This window comes from Pinus tabuliformis, chromosome 1_2, assembly GCF_031772625.1.
Source record: "Pinus tabuliformis cultivar Carrire ecotype Pingquan chromosome 1_2, CPIR1, whole genome shotgun sequence".
Lineage (NCBI taxonomy): Eukaryota > Viridiplantae > Streptophyta > Pinopsida > Pinales > Pinaceae > Pinus > Pinus tabuliformis.
Window position 1 is genome coordinate 93671 of NC_142298.1, and position 22013 is coordinate 115683.

The 22013-nt window shown below is 32.5% G+C and overlaps 1 protein-coding gene across 1 annotated transcript; it reads right to left on the minus strand.

Annotated features, from left to right (window-relative positions):
• Positions 1-561: 561 nt before the first annotated feature.
• Positions 562-21460, minus strand: LOC149203991 (uncharacterized). The gene is made up of 3 exons (XM_089397000.1): positions 21133-21460; positions 20737-20971; positions 562-886 (listed from the first exon to the last, which is right to left on the minus strand). Exons 1-3 carry the CDS (start codon positions 21458-21460, stop codon positions 562-564), a joined length of 888 nt encoding a protein of 295 aa, XP_089253126.1.
• Positions 21461-22013: the final 553 nt, after the last annotated feature.

The window sequence follows — 22013 nt, forward strand, 5'->3', positions numbered from 1 at the left end:
ACCAACTTGAAAGAAGAGTGCGAGACCGTGTGTTATGGTCGCCTTGTCTTCATTTATACAAATAGATAACAATGAAGATTCACCGCTTACTTGTAGAAAAATACGCTGAGGGTTAAACGAGTTCGAGGGATAAAACCCTTCATTGGGTTGTTAAAACATAAATTATGAACAACACTTTAAAGAATAAATTGTGGCTAGTATACCTGCGATCACAGCTCCGATAGTAAAAATCATGAGAACCTCTTTCATTAAACCGACAAGGGTAAGTAGTTTCTCTAAAATTACTTTCTTTTAAAGTAAGTGAATCAACCTGGGTAAAACCCTTACCTATAAAAGAACCTACTTTGAATCATCAATGGACAACACCGTGGTCACATAGCCTATAGATGAAGGAGTTGAAACTTTATCGTAGCAAGGATGCCTCCTTAAGGAGAAAGAACGACCAGTAGGGAATCTAAACCCTTCTTCAGACTATAGAGATGGAAAGAAAAAGTAAATGGAAGCAGGGTACCGTGTCATAGCGGATGCCATAGCCAGCTAAAACCATTAGAAATCAAACCCTCACCTTGTCAAATCCTCACTGTTGCAGAGCCTATCCACCGGAGTAACCAATGCTCGAATATCGTGGGCAAGTGCTATTTCATGGACTATAGCATCATTAATGCTATAGTCCACGTAACCGAGAGAGCCCATCTCATCCATGGATGCATGGATGCCATACCGCCTCTGTCCGTTCCTGCCCTGCCTCCGGCGCCGGCCCGCCTCCGGTTTGAGACATAATGGCCAGTGCACCAACCTTCCATTAATGCACTTAAACTCTCCGCCGTCTCCGCCGTTTACGTTTACCCACGCATCAACATGCCCGGATCCATAAACTCCATTCGCGCTTCAGATTTCAGTCCCTGCAACCCCCTGCAACCAGCGAAGAGCGAAGAAGAACGTGTTACAGGTATTCTGCTTTGCACATGAAATGCATGACAACAGCGATTTTTTTCCATTACTTTTTCCATTATATAAATAACAGATGATCAGATTGCCAACGCTGGAGCGTTTCAGTTATTCCATAGTGTACTCTCTGTTCCTGCTGATGTTCAGTAACTTCTCCATTTTAGTATCAAAATTGTTTCCTTTGTAAATTCGTGTGAAGAGTTTCTAGAGATTTCTTCGTTACAATATTTTGCCCTAGCATGGTCTATAGTCTACAGGCTTGTAATATTGGGATGCGCTCGTCAACTGACCTCAAACATTTTCGAAATTAAACGTTATTCAAACTCGTTGAATTCAGACTTACTATATTTTAAAAATTTAATGTTAATTAATAATAAAACGCAGAAAGTTCCTCCATGGAAGTAGTTAATTGCAATCTTTATCAGCCTGTTTTAATATTTTTTATTTGGACCATAGTTGTTTTCACGACGCCTTAAAAACCAGTTTTAATAATTTTTATTTGGACCATAGTGGTCATATGTTTCGATGCTTTTCTGAAATTAAAGGTTATTCAAACTCGTTGACCATCTCAAATACCTTAATTTATTTAGAAGCATCCATTAGTTTATGAATGATGAGAACATGGAAAGGTTATATATTAAGAATTTCATAAGACCAACTACAGTTGTATTACAAATAGTTGAAAAATCAATAGTAAAACCCAATAATTTTCTTAATCTACATGCTAAACCCAACATAGAGGCATCCATTATTGTAATTACTAATTCTATCATGGAAAGGTTATATATAAGAATTTTACAAGAATAACTCTAGTTGTATTACAAACTGTTAAAAAATCAATAGTAAAATTAGAAGGAATTTTAGCAGATGACTATGGATTCTTAGGAATAATCTAATAATTTTCTTAATCTTCATGCTCAACCCAACATGAGTAGATATCCACTAATATTAAGTCGACCATGGCTACAAATTACAGATCACTAGGGAAATATGAAAAATAAGTCACCAAGAATTAGTAAAAAAAGGGTTCAAATTACACTCTCTCTTACAATATTTGATGTAGATATCGAAGAGCAACTGTGGAATTCTCTGGATTAAGGAAGTGTTTATTATGTTGAACTACTAAATCAATAGATGAAATAACGGTTTCTAATTATACATAAAATATGTATTCTTCAACAGTTACCATTAAAGAATTTTGCAATCAAGATTGGGAAATATAAATATATTATGACACAAAATCAAAACAAGTTGATTTTAGAAAAATGAATATTAGTATTTAGAAGAAGATTTTATTGAACACTCTAAATATGAGAGAGTTTAAAAATTGAAATATTTCAAGGTAAAACATTAATTATAAACAACAAATTATAACATTTAAACATCAACAACTGCCAAAACTATTGAACAAATATTCTTTAATGTTTGCATGAGATTATAAGGATGTAATAGGGATTAATCCATTAATTTGTACCTATCATATTTATAGTTTGGAGGGAGGAGTTCTTCTTTCACAAACACAACATCAAATGAATCCGTTTCTTAAGGAGGATATTGTGAACTAGAATTACAAAACTTTTGACACCAATGTTTAATTACCACATTTATAAAATGAAGAAATTTCACAACTTGCTATAGTTCGAAGGAATGGAGGTAAATGGTGAGTTTCTGTACTATATATAAATAATCAAAGCAATTAGGAAATTACCCACTGTAACCAAGTTAAAAAACGAGATTAATACCCACTGTAACCAAGTTAAAAAACGAGATTAATACCCACTGTAACCAAGTTAAAAAACGAGAAATACGGTTACAGTTAAAAAACGAGAAATATGAATGACATTAGAATAGTAAAATGTTATGCAAATTGCAAAATAATTTGGAAAAAATAAATAATATATAATTTAAATAATAGTTAAATATTTTTATTGGAATTCTTAAAATATTTTTCTATTAATAATATTAATTTTTTAGATCAATATTACATAAATGTAAAGATACATATAAATTTAAATAAAAACCTGTTTCACTATTAACATTTAATTTCAAAATTTTAATATAATCTAATTTTTAAAAATCGAATAATAATCGAAGTGTTAAATCATTTACACCAGTTTACATCTTTAAAAATGCATAAGTTGTTGACCATTCTTTCAAAATTTTAATATAAATTATTTTTTTAAACGTTAAATTATGATCGAAGTGTTAACTCATTCAATTCAGTCTACTTCTTCTAATGTCGAACTCTCAACAATGCTCCAATGATTCAATCATTTTTTGAATTAATAAAATAACATAATACAACAAGTGGACCCATCACCTATTTTAATAGTACATGCTATTCATATCTCTTCCATATTTGCCAAAATAAATTCTATGATGAGTTTAACGATATTTATATAATTCATTATATAAAAAGATTGTAAGAAAAAAATAAATTATATTAATAAAATTATAAAAAAGAACTATAAGTTTTATATGGCCATGATTGTAAAAAAAAAATTGCAATTCCTGCATTTTCATGATAGCTATTATCAAGTTAGATAATAGGAATTACAAGGATTGATAAATAATGCAAAATCATGATAATGTTATGGAATTCAATAAGAGAGATTTATTTCTGATAGACTATTACAAAAAAATTTGACACTGTTTTGGTAATGGTTAAATAAATTTTTACTCTAGAGATAAATACAGAGAAATTTTAACCTTAATTAAAAACCTGTTAATTTCAATATCAAGCCTTCCTACAATTATCTAAGGCTACCTAAACTTTAAATTTAATATGCTTCATAAAATTCAAGTTTCAATATCTCCACGAATATACTGACGTAGCTCAACTAGATTTGTGGATGCCACTTCATAAACGCAACAGTGGTATTGGAAAATATTATGTCATCCTTCTAAATAAATACTTTTGCTTTTATATGGCACCTTTTAAAACGAGGATACCGAACGTCCCAACAATGGAATTCGAACAAACATAAGACATATTTCTTTTGTTTGTTTTAGTTGTAAATGCCACACTTGTTTTTAGCACTTGGTATATATATGTATATATATATATATGTGTGTGTGTGTGTGTGTTGGGGGGGCATGTTTATATCTGTTTGATATAAGTCTAAGTGAAACACAAATTTAGTAAAAAAAAAATTATAAACAATATCTTAACCATATATCTCATCATCAACTAATCTAAATTATAAATTAACTATAATATCTAATCCCTGTTTTTTATTTTCCAAGAGCCACCCATCCCAGCTAAAGTATAATATTACTTCCAGTTTCTGAAAAGGAATGCTTGCTCGGTAAATCAATTTAATGTGCAGGGTGTTTCAAAGAAAGTTGCAAATATGGTTGTAAGTGTTAATGTACACGGTTATAGTTGAGACCAAAGGTAAAGCGCCCCAACTTTCATCCCAACCCAACTAAATTATAATATAGGTGCAGTTGTTGAAAAGGAGTACTGTCCTAAAAAATGAGTCCTCAAATATGAGTTTAATGACCATGGTATTGGAGGGAAGGTAGTAGATATGCCTATAAGGGTCAATGTACATAGTTATAATTGTGGGTGAAGATAATAATTAATTTATTTTATTTTTGGCCTAAAATATAATGATTTTTGTTTTTTTATAAGATTGTAGGTTTTTTATTAAATTATATTCAAAATTTATATAATGCAATTTTTTATTGGGTAAATTATATTTTTGAATGTATAAATAAATTTTGTTCTTCAATACTAATTTGTTTTAGTGAGATTGTAAATTTTAGTCAAATTATTTATAGTATAGTATCATTTATAAAATACGTTGTTCTTTAATTATATAAGTTTAAATTTAGAACATTGATAATGCATATTGCTTATAAAATTGCTTATAATCCAAGTAAAATTGCTTTGATTTTCATAGATTTGTTAAAATTGATTTTTGATAACATAGTTTTATATGTTTTTTTAGTATAGGAAAAATATAAAAATTCTTTTGGAAACAGTTTGCTTTAAGTAGTGTTTGGAGTTTTTGAAAGAGAAAGGAAATTTTCGTGAGATAATTAGTGGTCATGAGTTGTATGCGTCGAAAAAGATAAAGCGATTGTTTCTTTGATTTTCTTTGCTACAAAAGTTGTCATTTTATAAATTTTGCATTCTCTCAACTCTGTTAGTTAGGATATTCATTGAAAAAGGCAAAATAGTTTAAATCATCCTAGGTGCATTTTTTAGTGGATTTGAGTCGAGTCTACACACCATTCAGTTTCATTTACACTACTTTTTGACTTAAAGAACAACCATAAAATTAACGCTTAAAGTAAAATTGACGTAGTAACTTTTTATTTACTAGGGCTCTGAAACACCAATATAGATCAGGCTAGTGTCTTGGAGTAGGAGAGTAATTAACTCTCCAAGACAGTAAAACCAAACAAGTAGCTCATCTTGTGGTAGGATAAATCCAATTGTTACAATTACGCTCTGGGAAAGCTCCTCTTAAAGGAGAAGCACGAGATCGTGTCCGAACCAGTGAGGGGATCAATCCTCCTTCATTGGGAACGACGCCAGATATACACGTACTACAAACGGTAAACCTCGGATTATTGTCGAGGAGCCTGGGGTCACTTGTCGGTAAACCTTGGATTATTGTCAAGGAGCCGCCAAGGGGATTGAGCTTGCTACTCTGCCCTTGCGTGTGTATCGGATCGTAGACTGTTCCCCCAGGTGTATTTGTTGCTATTGGTGACCTTAGTGACCATAATCTTTAGGGCTCTACCCGAGGTGACGGTGGAGGGAAGATCCCACTGTACCTGGAACAGACGTCGGCTAGACTCACTTGGATTTTCTGGGGGGTTCACTTCACTCGAGACGGTTAAAAGTGGAGGAACTTGGTCCAGTCTATTCATTAAGCAGGTTGCCGGGGTAACTGTTTCACCCACCACTTCTGCACTGAATTCGACGACGTTGGATTTCATCACCAACTAGTGTTTTCGGTCTGGAAGGTTACTGTTTGCGTATGGTTTGACGCCCTAGATTCTTTAGGCGTATGATTCAAATTTGTTTGGTTCTTTAGAGACTTTAGGTGGTTTGATTTGAGTTTCTACTTTGTTTGCGTGTGCAGTAGTTTAAAAGTTTTTAACTGTGGCTGAATTACCGAGACAGTCCCCTACCAGTCGGGGCAAGTCTCCTGAAGTTGTCACCGTGGCCGATTTGTTGAGGAGGTCTCGTAGACTTCGAGGCCAACCTCCCGAAGAGGTCCCGAGTCATTTCGAAGGTTGGAAAGTCCTTGTAAATCCTAGTGGCAGTAGAGTAGGTTCACCTGAAGAAGGACAGTCTTCAGTGGTAGTTCATCCGGATTACGAAGGTTTAGAAACATGTTATAATCCTGAAGCTGTTGCAGTTTCAGAGCTTACTGGTAGTTTTTCATCTGCTAGTGATATAGGCGAAGAACCTGACGTATCTGAACCTGTTACTCCTACTTCTAGTGTTCCGGATTCACCAAGGGTAGAAAGAGTTATCACCGAAAATCTTCCTTCTGGTTTGATTGCTATTGCACTAGTCATCCTTCTATAACTTTCCAACATATGCTGGAGTAAACAGATTGTAATTTGGGTAATTTTTCTAACTGCAAATAGGAACGTACTTGTGTATTGGCAGGGTGGCTATGAGGTCCCTAGAAGTGATGAATTTGAATTTTTATTGGTTTTATATATAGTATTAGGTTTTCTCTCATGTTTTCTGTGAATGACATGGGTGAATTTTATCCTACACCCACTAGGTTATCGATATGTAATTTCGGTAATTTTGATTTCAAAAGATATTTTAAAGAAATGCAATGATTTCATTTGTGTATTCAATAAACACAAGATTTTATAATTGAGTAAAATATTCGCCATGCCTGGTGAGAGATTCGCCAAAAAATTATATATACATATTATATTATTGATAAAATGGCCTTCCATTTTTCCTATATAACATGGAGATTCGCCAATTTATTATATATATAAATTTAGGAGGGGTTCTTAAAATTTTCTCTGTACATGGTTAGTCTAAACTTGTCAGAGATATTTAAGCTTATTAATATCTTACTTATCGTACAATGTCATCTAAGATCCCCTGAATATTACTTAATCCCAAAGTGGTACGCTATGCATTGATCAAGACCATAATATTTACTCAAACTAAATTATTTTCAATGCAATTCGTACAGGTATTTTAAGAATGAGTAAGTGGGGGAAGATTAACGAGTTGGAAGTTGAAGACCCAGAAGATATGATACAATTTTCAGCAGAAGACTTAACATGGACAGAGATTGGGGGGGACCAAGTTGCGGTGATTCCATATTGTCGACTTGATGATTTCATAAGTGGAGAGGAATCAAATGAAAGTGCACCCACTCGATTTCTTCTTAAGAAACATCGAAGTAGAGGAATAGAGGATATCACACGCACCAATTACTCAACATACCTGGAGTACAGTGTGTGAGTCTCTATATGCTTTTTCAAGATACGTATAATTTTTTCAATATGCATAAATATTATATCTAATTTGTAGTAATTTTTTTACGTACAGTTATTGGTGTTCATATGGCCCAGAGTCAACAAGGATAATTAGGAGTGCATCATCAGATCCAAATACAAACCGCAATCGACATGAAAGTATTAAAGTTGGTTGCCAATGTCACTTCTTTGTGCGACGACTTCAAATGAGACCAGATGATGCTGTAATAACATATACTGCTTGTAGACATATTGATAAATCCAATGTTATTTGTCATGGGACAGATGCAATCGGTAGGCCCATGAGATTCAATTATGCACCACATTTAAGTTGGAATATGCGATCTAGTGTCCAACATTTCGTTAAAAGAGGTTTTAATGTTACAATGATATGGGACAAGTTCATCTCTGATGTGAAGGATGGATCTGGTCAGTTATACACAGGAATATCTCGAGATACATTCATGAACAGAAAAGATATAAGTAACATTTACAATGATATCATAAGGCTAGAGTATGCTAAAGATCAAAGTGATCCAAAAAGTGTAGAGTGCTGGTATAAGGAAAACCCAGAGAGTTTTTTCTTCTACCAAAAACAAGATCTTGTTGAAAATATCCCTTTCATCATAGGCATACAAACAAAGTGGATGTGTTCAATGATGCTGAAATACTCTCACAATAATATTATCTCAATGGATTCAACCTTTAGTACAAATAAGTACGGGGTGAGTACATATTTATCCTAAATCTGATTTATTTATTTAACCTCATATATATGCATGTATCTTATATAAATATAATTATGCACATTTTTTGTAATGCAGTATCAACTTTACACCTTAATGGTTTTCGACGAGCATCACAATGGGGTTCCAATAGCGTGGGTGATATCATCACACAATACTATAGCTGATCTTTCTGAACATGATGAGATGAAACGTGTTAACTCATCAACCCTTGAGAAATTGAGATCCATAATACCTACAAATTTGGAACAGGCATATGCATTGAACAACTTGGTAGACAAAGCATGTCAAGAATACAACAAAATGTTTTTCAATACTATAACTCCATCCAAGATCACTACTAAGAGAAAACACAGTTTCTTGAGTCCAGTAAATAAAAAGAGGCGATGTGGTCGCAAGTCAAAATCAGGGACAGATAATCTACAATTTGAAAGGGTTGGACGAGTTCATGCAAGGAAAAAAAGAATGGATGAACAATTGGGGTCAGCTTCTCAAAAACAAAGAAATGTGGACCACGCGCCTGAGATAATACAAGATTCTATTATACCCAATATTGGTATGGAAATTTCATGCTATGCATTGTTTTATGTTAAGTGCGATATATTAGCATGTCCAACACTTTTGCATGACTATATGAACTATTTTTATTGTTACAGCTGAGGGACCCACATCTCAGAACATTCCAAGTTGTCGAATTCGTTTATTTGATGAACATGCTAATGAAAAAAGATCTAGCATTGGGAACACGGCTTCAGCCATTAACACCCCAATATCCTCCCCAAGGGTGCTCCCCCCTATTGCTGAACCAATTAGGATGTATCATCGCCCACACCCACCACCTTTTTCCTCCATAAATTCTTCCATGTCTATAACCACCTCTGTAATACCTTCCCAATGCTCACCCCTACCCTTCAGTCATCAACCATTCTCATTTTTTCAATCGTCCACCCTTAACATTCCAATTTCCCCCCCTAGGTTAATCCCCCGGCCTACAGTGATTCCCACTATCGTACAACCGGTGGGGGTGTATTGTCGCCCACACCCACTACCTTTTCCCTATTTCACATCCACCATGCCTTTATCTAGCACCCCTGAACCATGCCTATATTTGTCACCAAGTGCTCCGCCATCTACCCAGGAAGGGTTGTCTTCTCCATTGCCTCAAAACCTCACGGTGAGAACGAGTATTTGATCAAAATATCATTGTGAATTAATGAAATTGATTATATTCCTTTCAATTTTTACAACTAATTGATTATTGTAATTTTTTGCAGAAATATCAATTTGGAAATCCACCTGGGAGTGCCAAGAGGGACGAGGGTGACTTATAGATCCATACTTTAGATTGATCATATAGTTGTTTTTCCATTATGTCATTTATGGGCATGAGATTCCATTATTTATGTTGGAAATGATGTTCTATTTTGTAAAAAAGAAACATGTATAGTTGGACCTATTTTGAATAAAAATACATAAATTTATACTTGTGTTGATGACAACATCTTCATTGAATTTTAAATCGTTATGTGGATGCGATGTTATATTCTATCAATGTTACATTACTTTTGATGAATAGTTGTAATAGATTTTTCGTTTATTATTTACAAATTATCAAGTTTATAAGTTAAGTTACTTATATATTTATATCTTATTTGATGTTTAAAATGTAATCTTAAGACTTATACCTCGCACCTCAAGATTAATCTGTCTAAAAATACATAAGCCTTTCTAACTTGATACTAGATTTTTCGTTTATTATTTACAAATTATCAAGTTTATAAGTTAAGTTACTTATATATTTATATCTTATTTGATGTTTAAAATGTAATCTTAAGACTTATACCTCGCACCTCAAGATTAATCTGTCTAAAAATACGGAAGCCTTTCTAACTTGATACTAGATAAAAAACAATAACCACACATTACAATCCAATATCACTTTAAAATTATTCTTACAAAGTCTCTTAACAAATATGTAACCATAGATATTTTTATCATAAGCTACCATACAATAACGACTCTTAAGTATACACAAAATATATATCGAAAAAAATATGACAGCTTAAATATATTTTCACATCCTCGACCCTAGAATATTCATTTATTTCTTTACATATGAATTATAGTTTATGGTTTATGTTCATATTCCATAGATTTTACATGTGAGAATCAACCCATTTAATAAACATGTACTTGTTATTTAACCTCTTTAACCTTTATTGAAACTATGCATATACGGAAACTGGGCATATACGGAAGATGTGCGCATATACGGAAACTGGGCATATATGGAAGATATGCGCGTGTTTTCCGTCTATGCATAGTTTCTGTCTATGCCCAGTTTCCGTACATGCGCACATCTTCCATATATGCCCAGTTTCCGTACATGCGCACATCTTCCGTATATGCCCAGTTTCCGTACATGCGCACATATTCCGTATATGCCCAGTTTTTGTATATGTGCACATCTTCCGTATATGCCCAGTTTCCGTAAATGCGCACATCTTCCGTATATGCACACATCTTCCGTATATGCGCACATCTTCCGTATATGCCCAGTTTCCCTATATGCGCACATCTTCCGTATATGCCCAGTTTCCGTATATGCGCACATCTTCCGTATATGCCCAGTTTCCGTATATGCGCAGTTTCCGTATATTCCCAGTTTCCGTATATGCGCACATCACCCGTATATGCCCAGTTTCCGTATATGCATATACGGAAGATGTGTGCATATACGGAAACTGGGCATATACGGAAGATGTGCGCATATACGGAAACTGGGAATATACGGAAACTGCGCATATACGGAAACTGGGCATATACGGAAGATGTGCGCATATACGGAAACTGGGCATATACGGAAGATGTGCGCATATACGGAAACTGGGCATATACGGAAGATGTGCGCATATACGGAATATGTGTGCATATACGGAAACTGGGCATATACGGAATATGTGTGCATATACGGAAACTGGGCATATACGGAAGATGTGTGCATATACGGAAACTGGGCATATACGGAATATGTGTGCATATACGGAAACTGGGCATATACGGAATATGTGTGCATATACGGAAACTGGGCATATACGGAATATGTGTGCATATACGGAAACTGGGCATATACGGAAGATGTGCGCATATACGGAAACTGGGCATATACGGAAGATGTGTGCATATACAGAAACTGGGCATATACGGAAGATGTGCGCATATACGGAAACTGGGCATATACGGAAGATGTGCGCATATACGGAAACTGGGCATATATGGAAGATATGCGTGTCTTCCGTCTATGCATAGTTTCTGTCTATGCCCAGTTTCCGTACATGCGCACATCTTCCGTATATGCCCAGTTTCCGTACATGCGCACATCTTCCGTATATGCCCAGTTTCCGTACATGCGCACATATTCCGTATATGCCCAGTTTCCGTATATGCGCACATCTTCCGTATATGCCCAGTTTCCGTAAATGCGCAAATCTTCCGTATATGCCCAGTTTCCGTATATGCGCACATCTTCTGTATATGCCCAGTTTCCGTATATGCACACATCTTCCGTATATGCCCAGTTTCCGTATATGCACACATCACCCGTATATGCCCAGTTTCCGTATATGCATATACGGAAGATGTGTGCATATACGGAAACTGGGCATATACGGAAGATGTGCGCATATATGGAAACTGGGAATATACGGAAACTGCGCATATACGGAAACTGGGCATATACGGAAGATGTGCGCATATACGGAAACTGGGCATATACGGAAGATGTGCGCATATACGGAAACTGGGCATATACGGAAGATGTGTGCATATACGGAAACTGGGCATATACGGAAGATGTGTGCATATACGGAAACTGGGCATATACGGAAGATGTGTGCATATACGGAAACTGGGCATATACGGAAGATGTGCGCATATACGGAAACTAGGCATATACGGAATATGTGCACATGTACGGAAACTGGGCATATATGGAAGATGTGCGCATGTACGGAAACTGGGCATATACGGAAGATGTGCGCATGTACGGAAACTGGGCATATACGGAATATGTGCGCATATACGGAAACTGGGCATATACGGAAGATGTGCGCATATACGGAAACTGGGCATATACGGAAGATGTGCGCATATACGGAAGATGTGCGCATATACGAAAACTGGGCATATACGGAAGATGTGCGCATATACGGAAACTGGGCATATACGGAATGGGCATATACGGAAGATGTGTGCATATACGGAAACTGGGCATATACCGAAGATGTGCGCATATACGGAAGCTGTGCATATACGGAAACTGGGCATATACGGAAGATGTGTGCATATACGAAAGATGTGTGCATATACGGAAACTGGGCATATACGGAAATTGGGCATATACGGAAGATGTGCGCATATACGGAAACTGGGCATATACGGAAGATGTGCGCATATACGGAAACTGTCCATATACGGAAGATGTGCGCATTTACGGAAACTGGGCATATACGGAAGATGTGCGCATATACGGAAACTGGGCATATACAGAATATGTGCGCATGTACGGAAACTGGGCATATACGGAAACTGGGCATATACGGAATATGTGTGCATATACGGAAGATGTGCGCATATACGGAAGATGTGTGCATATACGGAAACTGGGCATATACGGAAGATGTGTGCATATACGGAAACTGGGCATATGCGAAAGATGTGTGCATATACGGAAACTGGGCATATACGGAAGATGTGTGCATATACGGAAACTGGGCATATACGAAAGATGTGTGCATATATGGAAACTGGGCATATACGGAAGATGTGCGCATATACGGAAACTGGGCATATACGGAAGATGTGTGCATATACGGAAACTGGGCATATACGGAAGATGTGCGCATATACGGAAACTGGGCATATACGGAAGATGTGTGCATATACGGAAGATGTGTGCATATACGGAAAATGTGTGCATATACGGAAACTGGGCATATACGGAATATGTGTGCATATACGGAAAATGTGCGCATATACGGAAACTGGGCATATACAGAAGATGTGTGCATATACGGAAACTGGGCATATACGGAAGATGTGCGCATATACGGAAACTGGGAATATACGGAAGATGTGTGCATATACGGAAACTGTGCATATACGGAAGATGTGCGCATATACGGAAACTGGGCATATACGGAAGATGTGTGCATATACGGAAACTGGGCATATACGGAAGATGTGCGGATATACGGAAGCTGTGCATATACGGAAACTGGGCGTATACGGAAGATGTGTGCATATACGGAAAATGTGCGCATATACGGAAACTGGGCATATACGGAAGATGTGCGCATATACGGAAATTGGGCATATACGGAAGATGTGCGCATATACGGAAACTGGGCATATACGGAAGATGTGCGCATTTACGGAAACTGGGCATATACGGAAGATGTGCGCATATACGGAAACTGGGCATATACGGAATATGTGCGCATGTACGGAAACTGGGCATATACGGAAGATGTGCGCATGTACGGAAACTGGGCATATACGGAAGATGTGCGCATATACGGAAACTGTGCGCATATACGGAAGATGTGCGCATATACGAAAATTGGGCATATACGGAAGATGTGGGCATATACGGAAACTGGGCATATACGGAAGATGTGTGCATATACGGAAACTGGGCATATACGGAAGATGTGCGCATATACGGAAATTGTGCATATACTTTTCATGACTATTTGTGAGCGGAAATGCAAGTAGAAATCCTTGAGGAAAGCCATGAATCGGATTGTTTGAGCTTTTTCAACTTGAACATTCTCTATAAGAAAATTTATCTTCTTTGTTACAACTATATTTTGCATTTATGTGGGATGGAATTACTAATCATATGATTCCTAGTATGTGCATTGAGCAATATTTACTCTTATCACCATATTAAGCATCTTCAATATAATAGGATACTGAGTTATTTGTCCTCGTTACTGATGGTTATCTTAAAACCTCTTATCCATTAAAGTTAAGTGCAATTGGTCATACACAAACAAAATTTGAAAAAGGTAGGAAAAGGACCCCATATAGCATGTGCTGCTCTTTTTCCCTCAAGATTTAGAGGCAAGGATCTATTAGGAGAGTTATGTATAAAAGTAAGTTTATGATTAGATATTTTGTATATCGATTCATATTTTCAACAATAATATTTATTTTTAATCATTTGATATTTCTTATAAATAGATTTTTATTACATAAGACCTCAAATAGATCATTGCCATGTTTAGTATTTTAATTAGTGTAATAAATCCTCACTACCAATTGAATCAATTTGGAGTACAAGTTACGGATTTAGTATCCCTCTTTCATCTAAATCGATAGGGTTAACATTTGTGTCATCTATGAAAATAAGAAATATATTTATAGTATGGTATTCTTCTCCACCCCAAAGTTTCCTAATATTTTATTTGTTTGAAATTTATTCACCAAGAATGTAAATTTAACATATAACTTGTAAATGAGAAAAAAAATCTAATTGATCATGGCTAGGGATGATATATTTTCCCAAATTTACCAGAAAGTGCATTGATCTCCATCCATATGAAGTGGTTCCTTGTGGAGGCAAATTAGCCATGAGAAACAAGCATGTACTTCATAGGTAATCAAACTTAGATACAAAGGAAAATCACACACTACTTTAACCACCCATGCTAGACCCCATTGACCATGTTTGATATTTTTGAGAATGGTGTTCCTCATGCAATAGTGGTAATATGTGAAATCTTGAAGTAGCACAAACACAATTCAACTTTAACAAAATGTTTTTTTTTTCTAGGTTGTCTTATAGTTATTCATGTTTTGTTGTTATCATAAAAATCCATAGAATTTGTATATGCATATAAAGTATAGACACAATTAAGCTTATTTGAAAACATTTAAACCATAGTGTTAAATTGCAAAACCATCATCAATTCAATTGATAGTCACCATGATAGGAGATCAGTGTCATTATTTGTGCTTTCCTTTTGGTAATTAATCATGATGTTTAATTTATACTAACAAATAAGTGATTGACTTCACGTAACATTCATCATAATGCTATTCTATGTTTGTGGAATTTCAAGGTGCTTATTATCATTGTGAACAATAGTTTATTTCTTGAGTAAATATTGTAGTGAATGTTCACTACTTAAACCAATATATACATATGTTGGTGATGGATCTTGAACATTTAATTAATACCACCCATATAGCATGTTTATAAGAATCCATCTCAATCTCAAATGCTAGATGAATATCATGTGAGATGAGAATCATGGTAGTCTTATGAAATGACACATTTGGAAGAGCACCTCCTTGATAGAGGTCAATGTGGTTCTCCAACTTATAGGGTAGAAGACTTTGCCTATGTTTCCCTATGATAGAGTTTAGAAATAAATCAAGCCAATAATAAGAAAAAGAAGTCTCATTCAAAATAAATTTAAATGTGCATTGTAAAACCTATTATATGGGGTGTTAAAAAAGTAGGAAAAAGAAAAAAAGGAAAAAGATATGAATAAAAATTAAAATTCATTTGGATAAACATTTTTAGAATAATAATTAGCACCATGTACCATTTCATTAGCTTGAAATGCATTTGTTTTGGAGATAGAAACCATATAAAATTCAAAACAGTTAACCATTTAAAGTAATTCACTAACCACTTAACTAACTTAGGGATACCAAATTTCCATATGTATCTTATTTATTATAATGCATTACATTTTTTTATAAAAAAAAAGAAATGTTTCATGCTATACTCAATGTAAACTAGCTAATATACCATTTAAGAACATTGATTGAATCATAAATATTTTGATAATAATCGATTTATATGATAAATATTTTTATATAGATAATGTAATTTTTTTCAAATAGAAATTTATTTTTAAATACATTTTCTTAAAATATTTCCAAAATAACCCATTTACTTGTAGAATTTATTTTACAATTCAAAATAAAAATAAAATAATACCTATATAAATATGAATAAAAAATATCATTACCCTTTCAACTATTAAAATTGTTTGTATATATACATAATACATTTCACAATAGTGGCCATATAAAATTCAAAACAGTTAACCATTTAAAGTAATTCACTAACCACTTAACTAACTTAGGGATACCAAATTTCCATATGTATCTTATTTATTATAATGCATTACATTTTTTTATAAAAAAAAAGAAATGTTTCATGCTATACTCAATGTAAACTAGCTAATATACCATTTAAGAACATTGCTTGAATCATAAATATTTTGATAATAATCGATTTATATGATAAATATTTTTATATAAATAATGTAATTTTTTTCAAATAGAAATTTATTTTTAAATACATTTTCTTAAAATATTTCCAAAATAACCCATTTACTTATAGAATTTATTTTACAATTCAAAATAAAAATAAAATAATACCTATATAAATATGAATAAAAAATATCATTACCCTTTCAACTATTAAAATTGTTTGCATATATACATAATACATTTCACAATAGTGGCCATATAAAATTCAAAACAGTTAACCATTTAAAGTAATTCACTAACCACTTAACTAACTTAGGGATACCAAATTTCCATATGTATCTTATTTATTATAATGCATTACATTTTTTTATAAAAAAAAAAAATGTTTCATGCTATACTCAATGTAAACTAGCTAATATACCATTTAAGAACATTGCTTGAATCATAAATATTTTGATAATAATCGATTTATATGATAAATATTTTTATATACATAATGTAATTTTTTTCAAATAGAAATTTATTTTTAAATACATTTTCTTAAAATATTTCCAAAATAACCCATTTACTTGTAGAATTTATTTTACAATTCAAAATAAAAATAAAATAATACCTATATAAATATGAATAAAAAATATCATTACCCTTTCAACTATTAAAATTGTTTGTATATAACCCATTTACTTATAGAATTTATTTTACAATTCAAAATAAAAATAAAATAATACCTATATAAATATGAATAAAAAATATCATTACCCTTTCAACTATTAAAATTGTTTGCATATATACATAATACATTTCACAATAGTGGCCATATAAAATTCAAAACAGTTAACCATTTAAAGTAATTCACTAACCACTTAACTAACTTAGGGATACCAAATTTCCATATGTATCTTATTTATTATAATGCATTACATTTTTTTATAAAAAAAAAGAAATGTTTCATGCTATACTCAATGTAAACTAGCTAATATACCATTTAAGAACATTGATTGAATCATAAATATTTTGATAATAATCGATTTATATGATAAATATTTTTATATAGATAATGTAATTTTTTTCAAATAGAAATTTATTTTTAAATACATTTTCTTAAAATATTTCCAAAATAACCCATTTACTTGTAGAATTTATTTTACAATTCAAAATAAAAATAAAATAATACCTATATAAATATGAATAAAAAATATCATTACCCTTTCAACTATTAAAATTGTTTGTATATATACATAATACATTTCACAATAGTGGCCATATAAAATTCAAAACAGTTAACCATTTAAAGTAATTCACTAACCACTTAACTAACTTAGGGATACCAAATTTCCATATGTATCTTATTTATTATAATGCATTACATTTTTTTATAAAAAAAAAAAATGTTTCATGCTATACTCAATGTAAACTAGCTAATATACCATTTAAGAACATTGCTTGAATCATAAATATTTTGATAATAATCGATTTATATGATAAATATTTTTATATAAATAATGTAATTTTTTTCAAATAGAAATTTATTTTTAAATACATTTTCTTAAAATATTTCCAAAATAACCCATTTACTTATAGAATTTATTTTACAATTCAAAATAAAAATAAAATAATACCTATATAAATATGAATAAAAAATATCATTACCCTTTCAACTATTAAAATTGTTTGTATATATACATAATACATTTCACAATAGTGGCCATATAAAATTCAAAACAGTTAACCATTTAAAGTAATTCACTAACCACTTAACTAACTTAGGGATACCAAATTTCCATATGTATCTTATTTATTATAATGCATTACATTTTTTAATAAAAAAAAAGAAATGTTTCATGCTATACTCAATGTAAACTAGCTAATATACCATTTAAGAACATTGCTTGAATCATAAATATTTTGATAATAATCGATTTATATGATAAATATTTTTATATAGATAATGTAATTTTTTTCAAATAGAAATTTATTTTTAAATACATTTTCTTAAAATATTTCCAAAATAACCCATTTACTTATAGAATTTATTTTACAATTCAAAATAAAAATAAAATAATACCTATATAAATATAAATAAAAAATATCATTACCCTTTCAACTATTAAAATTGTTTGTATATAACCCATTTACTTATAGAATTTATTTTACAATTCAAAATAAAAATAAAATAATACCTATATAAATATGAATAAAAAATATCATTACCCTTTCAACTATTAAAATTGTTTGTATATATACATAATACATTTCACAATAGTGGCCATATAGAATAAAATTTACAATTATTTAAAATATTTTGATAAGATTGCAGTATCTCAGCTACCTATATAATTTAAAATGTTTTGAACACATTGAAAACTTCGTATGACTTATAATTTTTGCCCTTTAAAGTAATCGAGCTGAATAGATTTATTAGTGTTTCACTTTATTTGAAAAGTTGATAAAGAATTAATGATGATGTCAGTGTCTTGATCTCTATGCAAAGGTTTTTTAATGTCATAATTACTTTGTAGATATTGTTAAGAATTATGAAAAGCAGACCATGCCCATAGAAGTTTATAATGATAACAATAATGTTGATTTATAAAATTTTGATGTGTCTCATTCCATTTCTCATAAATCCAAAAAAATCTGTACACAATCATTATAACATATTTATATGGTGCTTAGTTTTTTCGGTGTGAAACTCTGACATGTCTTAAAAGTGTGATGGTTCTCATTCCATTTCTCATAAATCCAAACCATCTATACAAAATCACTGTGAACATCTTTATATGGTGCTCAGTTTTTTCTTTACAGTATGAACTCTGAAATGTGTTAAATTTATTTATGTTTCTCATCCCATTTCTTATAAAGCCAAACAATCTGTACGCAACCATCCTAACATCTTTGTATGGTGCTTAGTTTTTTCTAGTGTGAAACTTGACATGTCTTAAAATTTTGATGGTCCTCATTGCATTTCTCATAATAATAATACATACAGTTAACACATAATACATTTCACAATAGTGGCCATATAAAATTCAAAACAGTTAACCATTTAAAGTAATTCACTAACCACTTAACTAACTTAGGGATACCAAATTTCCATATGTATCTTATTTATTATAATGCATTACATTTTTTTATATAAAAAAAAAATATTTCATGCTATACTCAATGTAAACTAGCTAATATACCATTCAAGACAAGCTTGTTCGCGAGAGTATATTTGCAAATATTCAACGTTGATTTCAAAGATTTGACAGCGAGGATATTTCTTTCGCAAATTGCAATTGCTATATCAAGTAAATACATATATTATGTAAATTCAATAACAAGGTAAATTTAACATTTATTTCTAAGATTCAAGCTTGTAACTTTCTCCAATCACAACTTGTTGGAATGTTTAGCCTTCAAAGTAGCAAGCCTAGTGGGTTTAGTGAGAGCAATGCTAGTTGAGCATATATGCTCTATGTATTGTTTGCGTGACTTGAACCCACGTGCTTTCAAGTCCTTTGGCGTGATTTTGGTCCTTTTAACCATAGCATCAACATTTATCTTTTTTGTTTTCTGTGGAAATTAAAACATTATCAATAAATATCAAAATCCACATAGATATAATGAAAATATGCGGACCATGTAACGAATATGAAAAGACAATGCATTGACTAGCTATCAACAAATATCAAAATCTATATAGATATAATGAGAATATGGGGAAAATGTAACGAATATGAAAAGAAAATGCATTAACTAGTCATAAAAAAATTATGTCAATGTTATTATGAGCTAAGATATGTAGTATATAACTTACCTCTCTTAATTTATCTTGAAGTCTAGGTGAAGATGGTTCTAGCATTTGAACCATTTCATTTCCATTCTTCTTAAGACTTCGACAAGGGGTTTTCATAGATTGTGATGGTTCCAAAGGGAACACCTGCACCATAAATAAGAAATAACACACACACACATAATCAAAACAAATCAAGGATAACGATATATAATACAAAACATCCATTTCTCATCCCATCATTATGGTAAAACATAACAATTTATATATTAATGTTTTTAGTGGAATAGGTTATATGGATTAAAAACTTACTGGCCCAATAACCCCTTGAAAACCTTGAAATCTAGGTGAGCGGCGTAATAGTTGGTGGGTTGAACTTGGGGAATTTTGTTGATTCGGCTACGGATATCAATAACAATGAGTATAATCAATATAAATATTATTTAATGTTAAAATGTCTAAAAAATTAATATACGCAAAAAAATGGACTCAACTGTGTTCTCATTGTCTTGATTAGTTTCATCAAAGTTTAATATATAGTTGTGCCCATCTAATCTTTCTTCCCCCACATCATCGGGAACCCCAGTCCTTGCTTTCTCTTTTAAAGCAATGTCTATGCGCTTCATTGTTTCCATACGTCTACGAGGTAGACTTTGATCCCAACGTTGAATTTTTTCACAAATCCTTTGCTTTGAAGTATCATTAAGCTGATCAAATGTAACAACTGATTGTGAAAACAAGTTTCAATGAATTTAGTCCACAACAATAAATTAATACTAATAAAAAACATATACAGATAAATACTAATAAATACTTACAGCTGAAAGAATTTCATCATTGACAATATTAATAAAAAAGCATATACAAATAAATACTAATAAATACTTACAGCTGAAAGAATTTCTTCATTAACAAATCTTTTATATGCTTGTTGTCGTGCACGACATAGCCTTGCATCTAAATCATATTGTATTTTGGCATTTTGCCTTTTTACTACACTTGTAGATTTAACCGCCCATGTAGCATTTGCATCTCTTACTCGACCTCTTTGACGTGGAGGAATTGGTGGGAGATTGTGGTTGGTAGCCCGATGATGATTAAGGCTAGATAGCTTAGATCGACTCAAGTTCCCCGCACAATCACCAACATGACAAATGAACAATTGCTTGGTGCCTTTGATAGTTACCTCCCATTCATGTCTATTGTCCTCCATTCGTATATGGCCGCTGGTCCTGGTCCTGGTTATTACGAAATTTTAGTGGACTGAGCAACTGGTACAACAAACATGTTTTTCTATTATTATTTAAGAACACGTCTGAAACAGAATTAGGCTCAGAGCATAGTAAACTGTTTAGGAAGAAGTCGCTGCCTTTTGTGAGTGGCCCAACATGTCAACATGGTTTTATACTGTCATTTGTTTAAGAATTTTTTTGAAACATAATTAGAACATCATATCCAACAGAAGCATGGAAAGTATAAAACAAATCATTTTCAGCTTTGGCGAATGCCTATTGTTAATTAATAATGGCAGCAATGACCTGCTCCAGTTAGAACCGCTGTGATACTGTTTTGAGTTAAAAACTTCGAGTGAGTGATTAAAAACTTCGAGTGAGTGAGTATCAACTAACCATTAACGCGTATGACAACTATGGCCCAAATAAAAAAATATTAAACAGGTTTTTAAAGGGTTGTGAATACAACTATGATCCAAATAAAAAATATTAAAACAGGTTTATGGAGTGTTGCGAAAACAATTTTTGGGTCGA

What these genes read in the sequence shown, in the direction of transcription:
- LOC149203991 (XM_089397000.1), bottom strand. Translation starts at nt 21,460, where the DNA reads ATGGAGGACAATAGACATGAATGGGAGGTAACTATCAAAGGCACCAAG. An exon ending in AGAAATTCTTTCAGCTGTAA is followed by an intron (nt 20,972 to 21,132) that starts GTATTTATTAGT and finishes TTTCACAATCAG; the next exon opens with TTGTTACATTTGATCAGCTT. An exon ending in GACAATGAGAACACAGTTGA is followed by an intron (nt 887 to 20,736) that starts GTCCATTTTTTT and finishes TGAAATCTGAAG; the next exon opens with CGCGAATGGAGTTTATGGAT.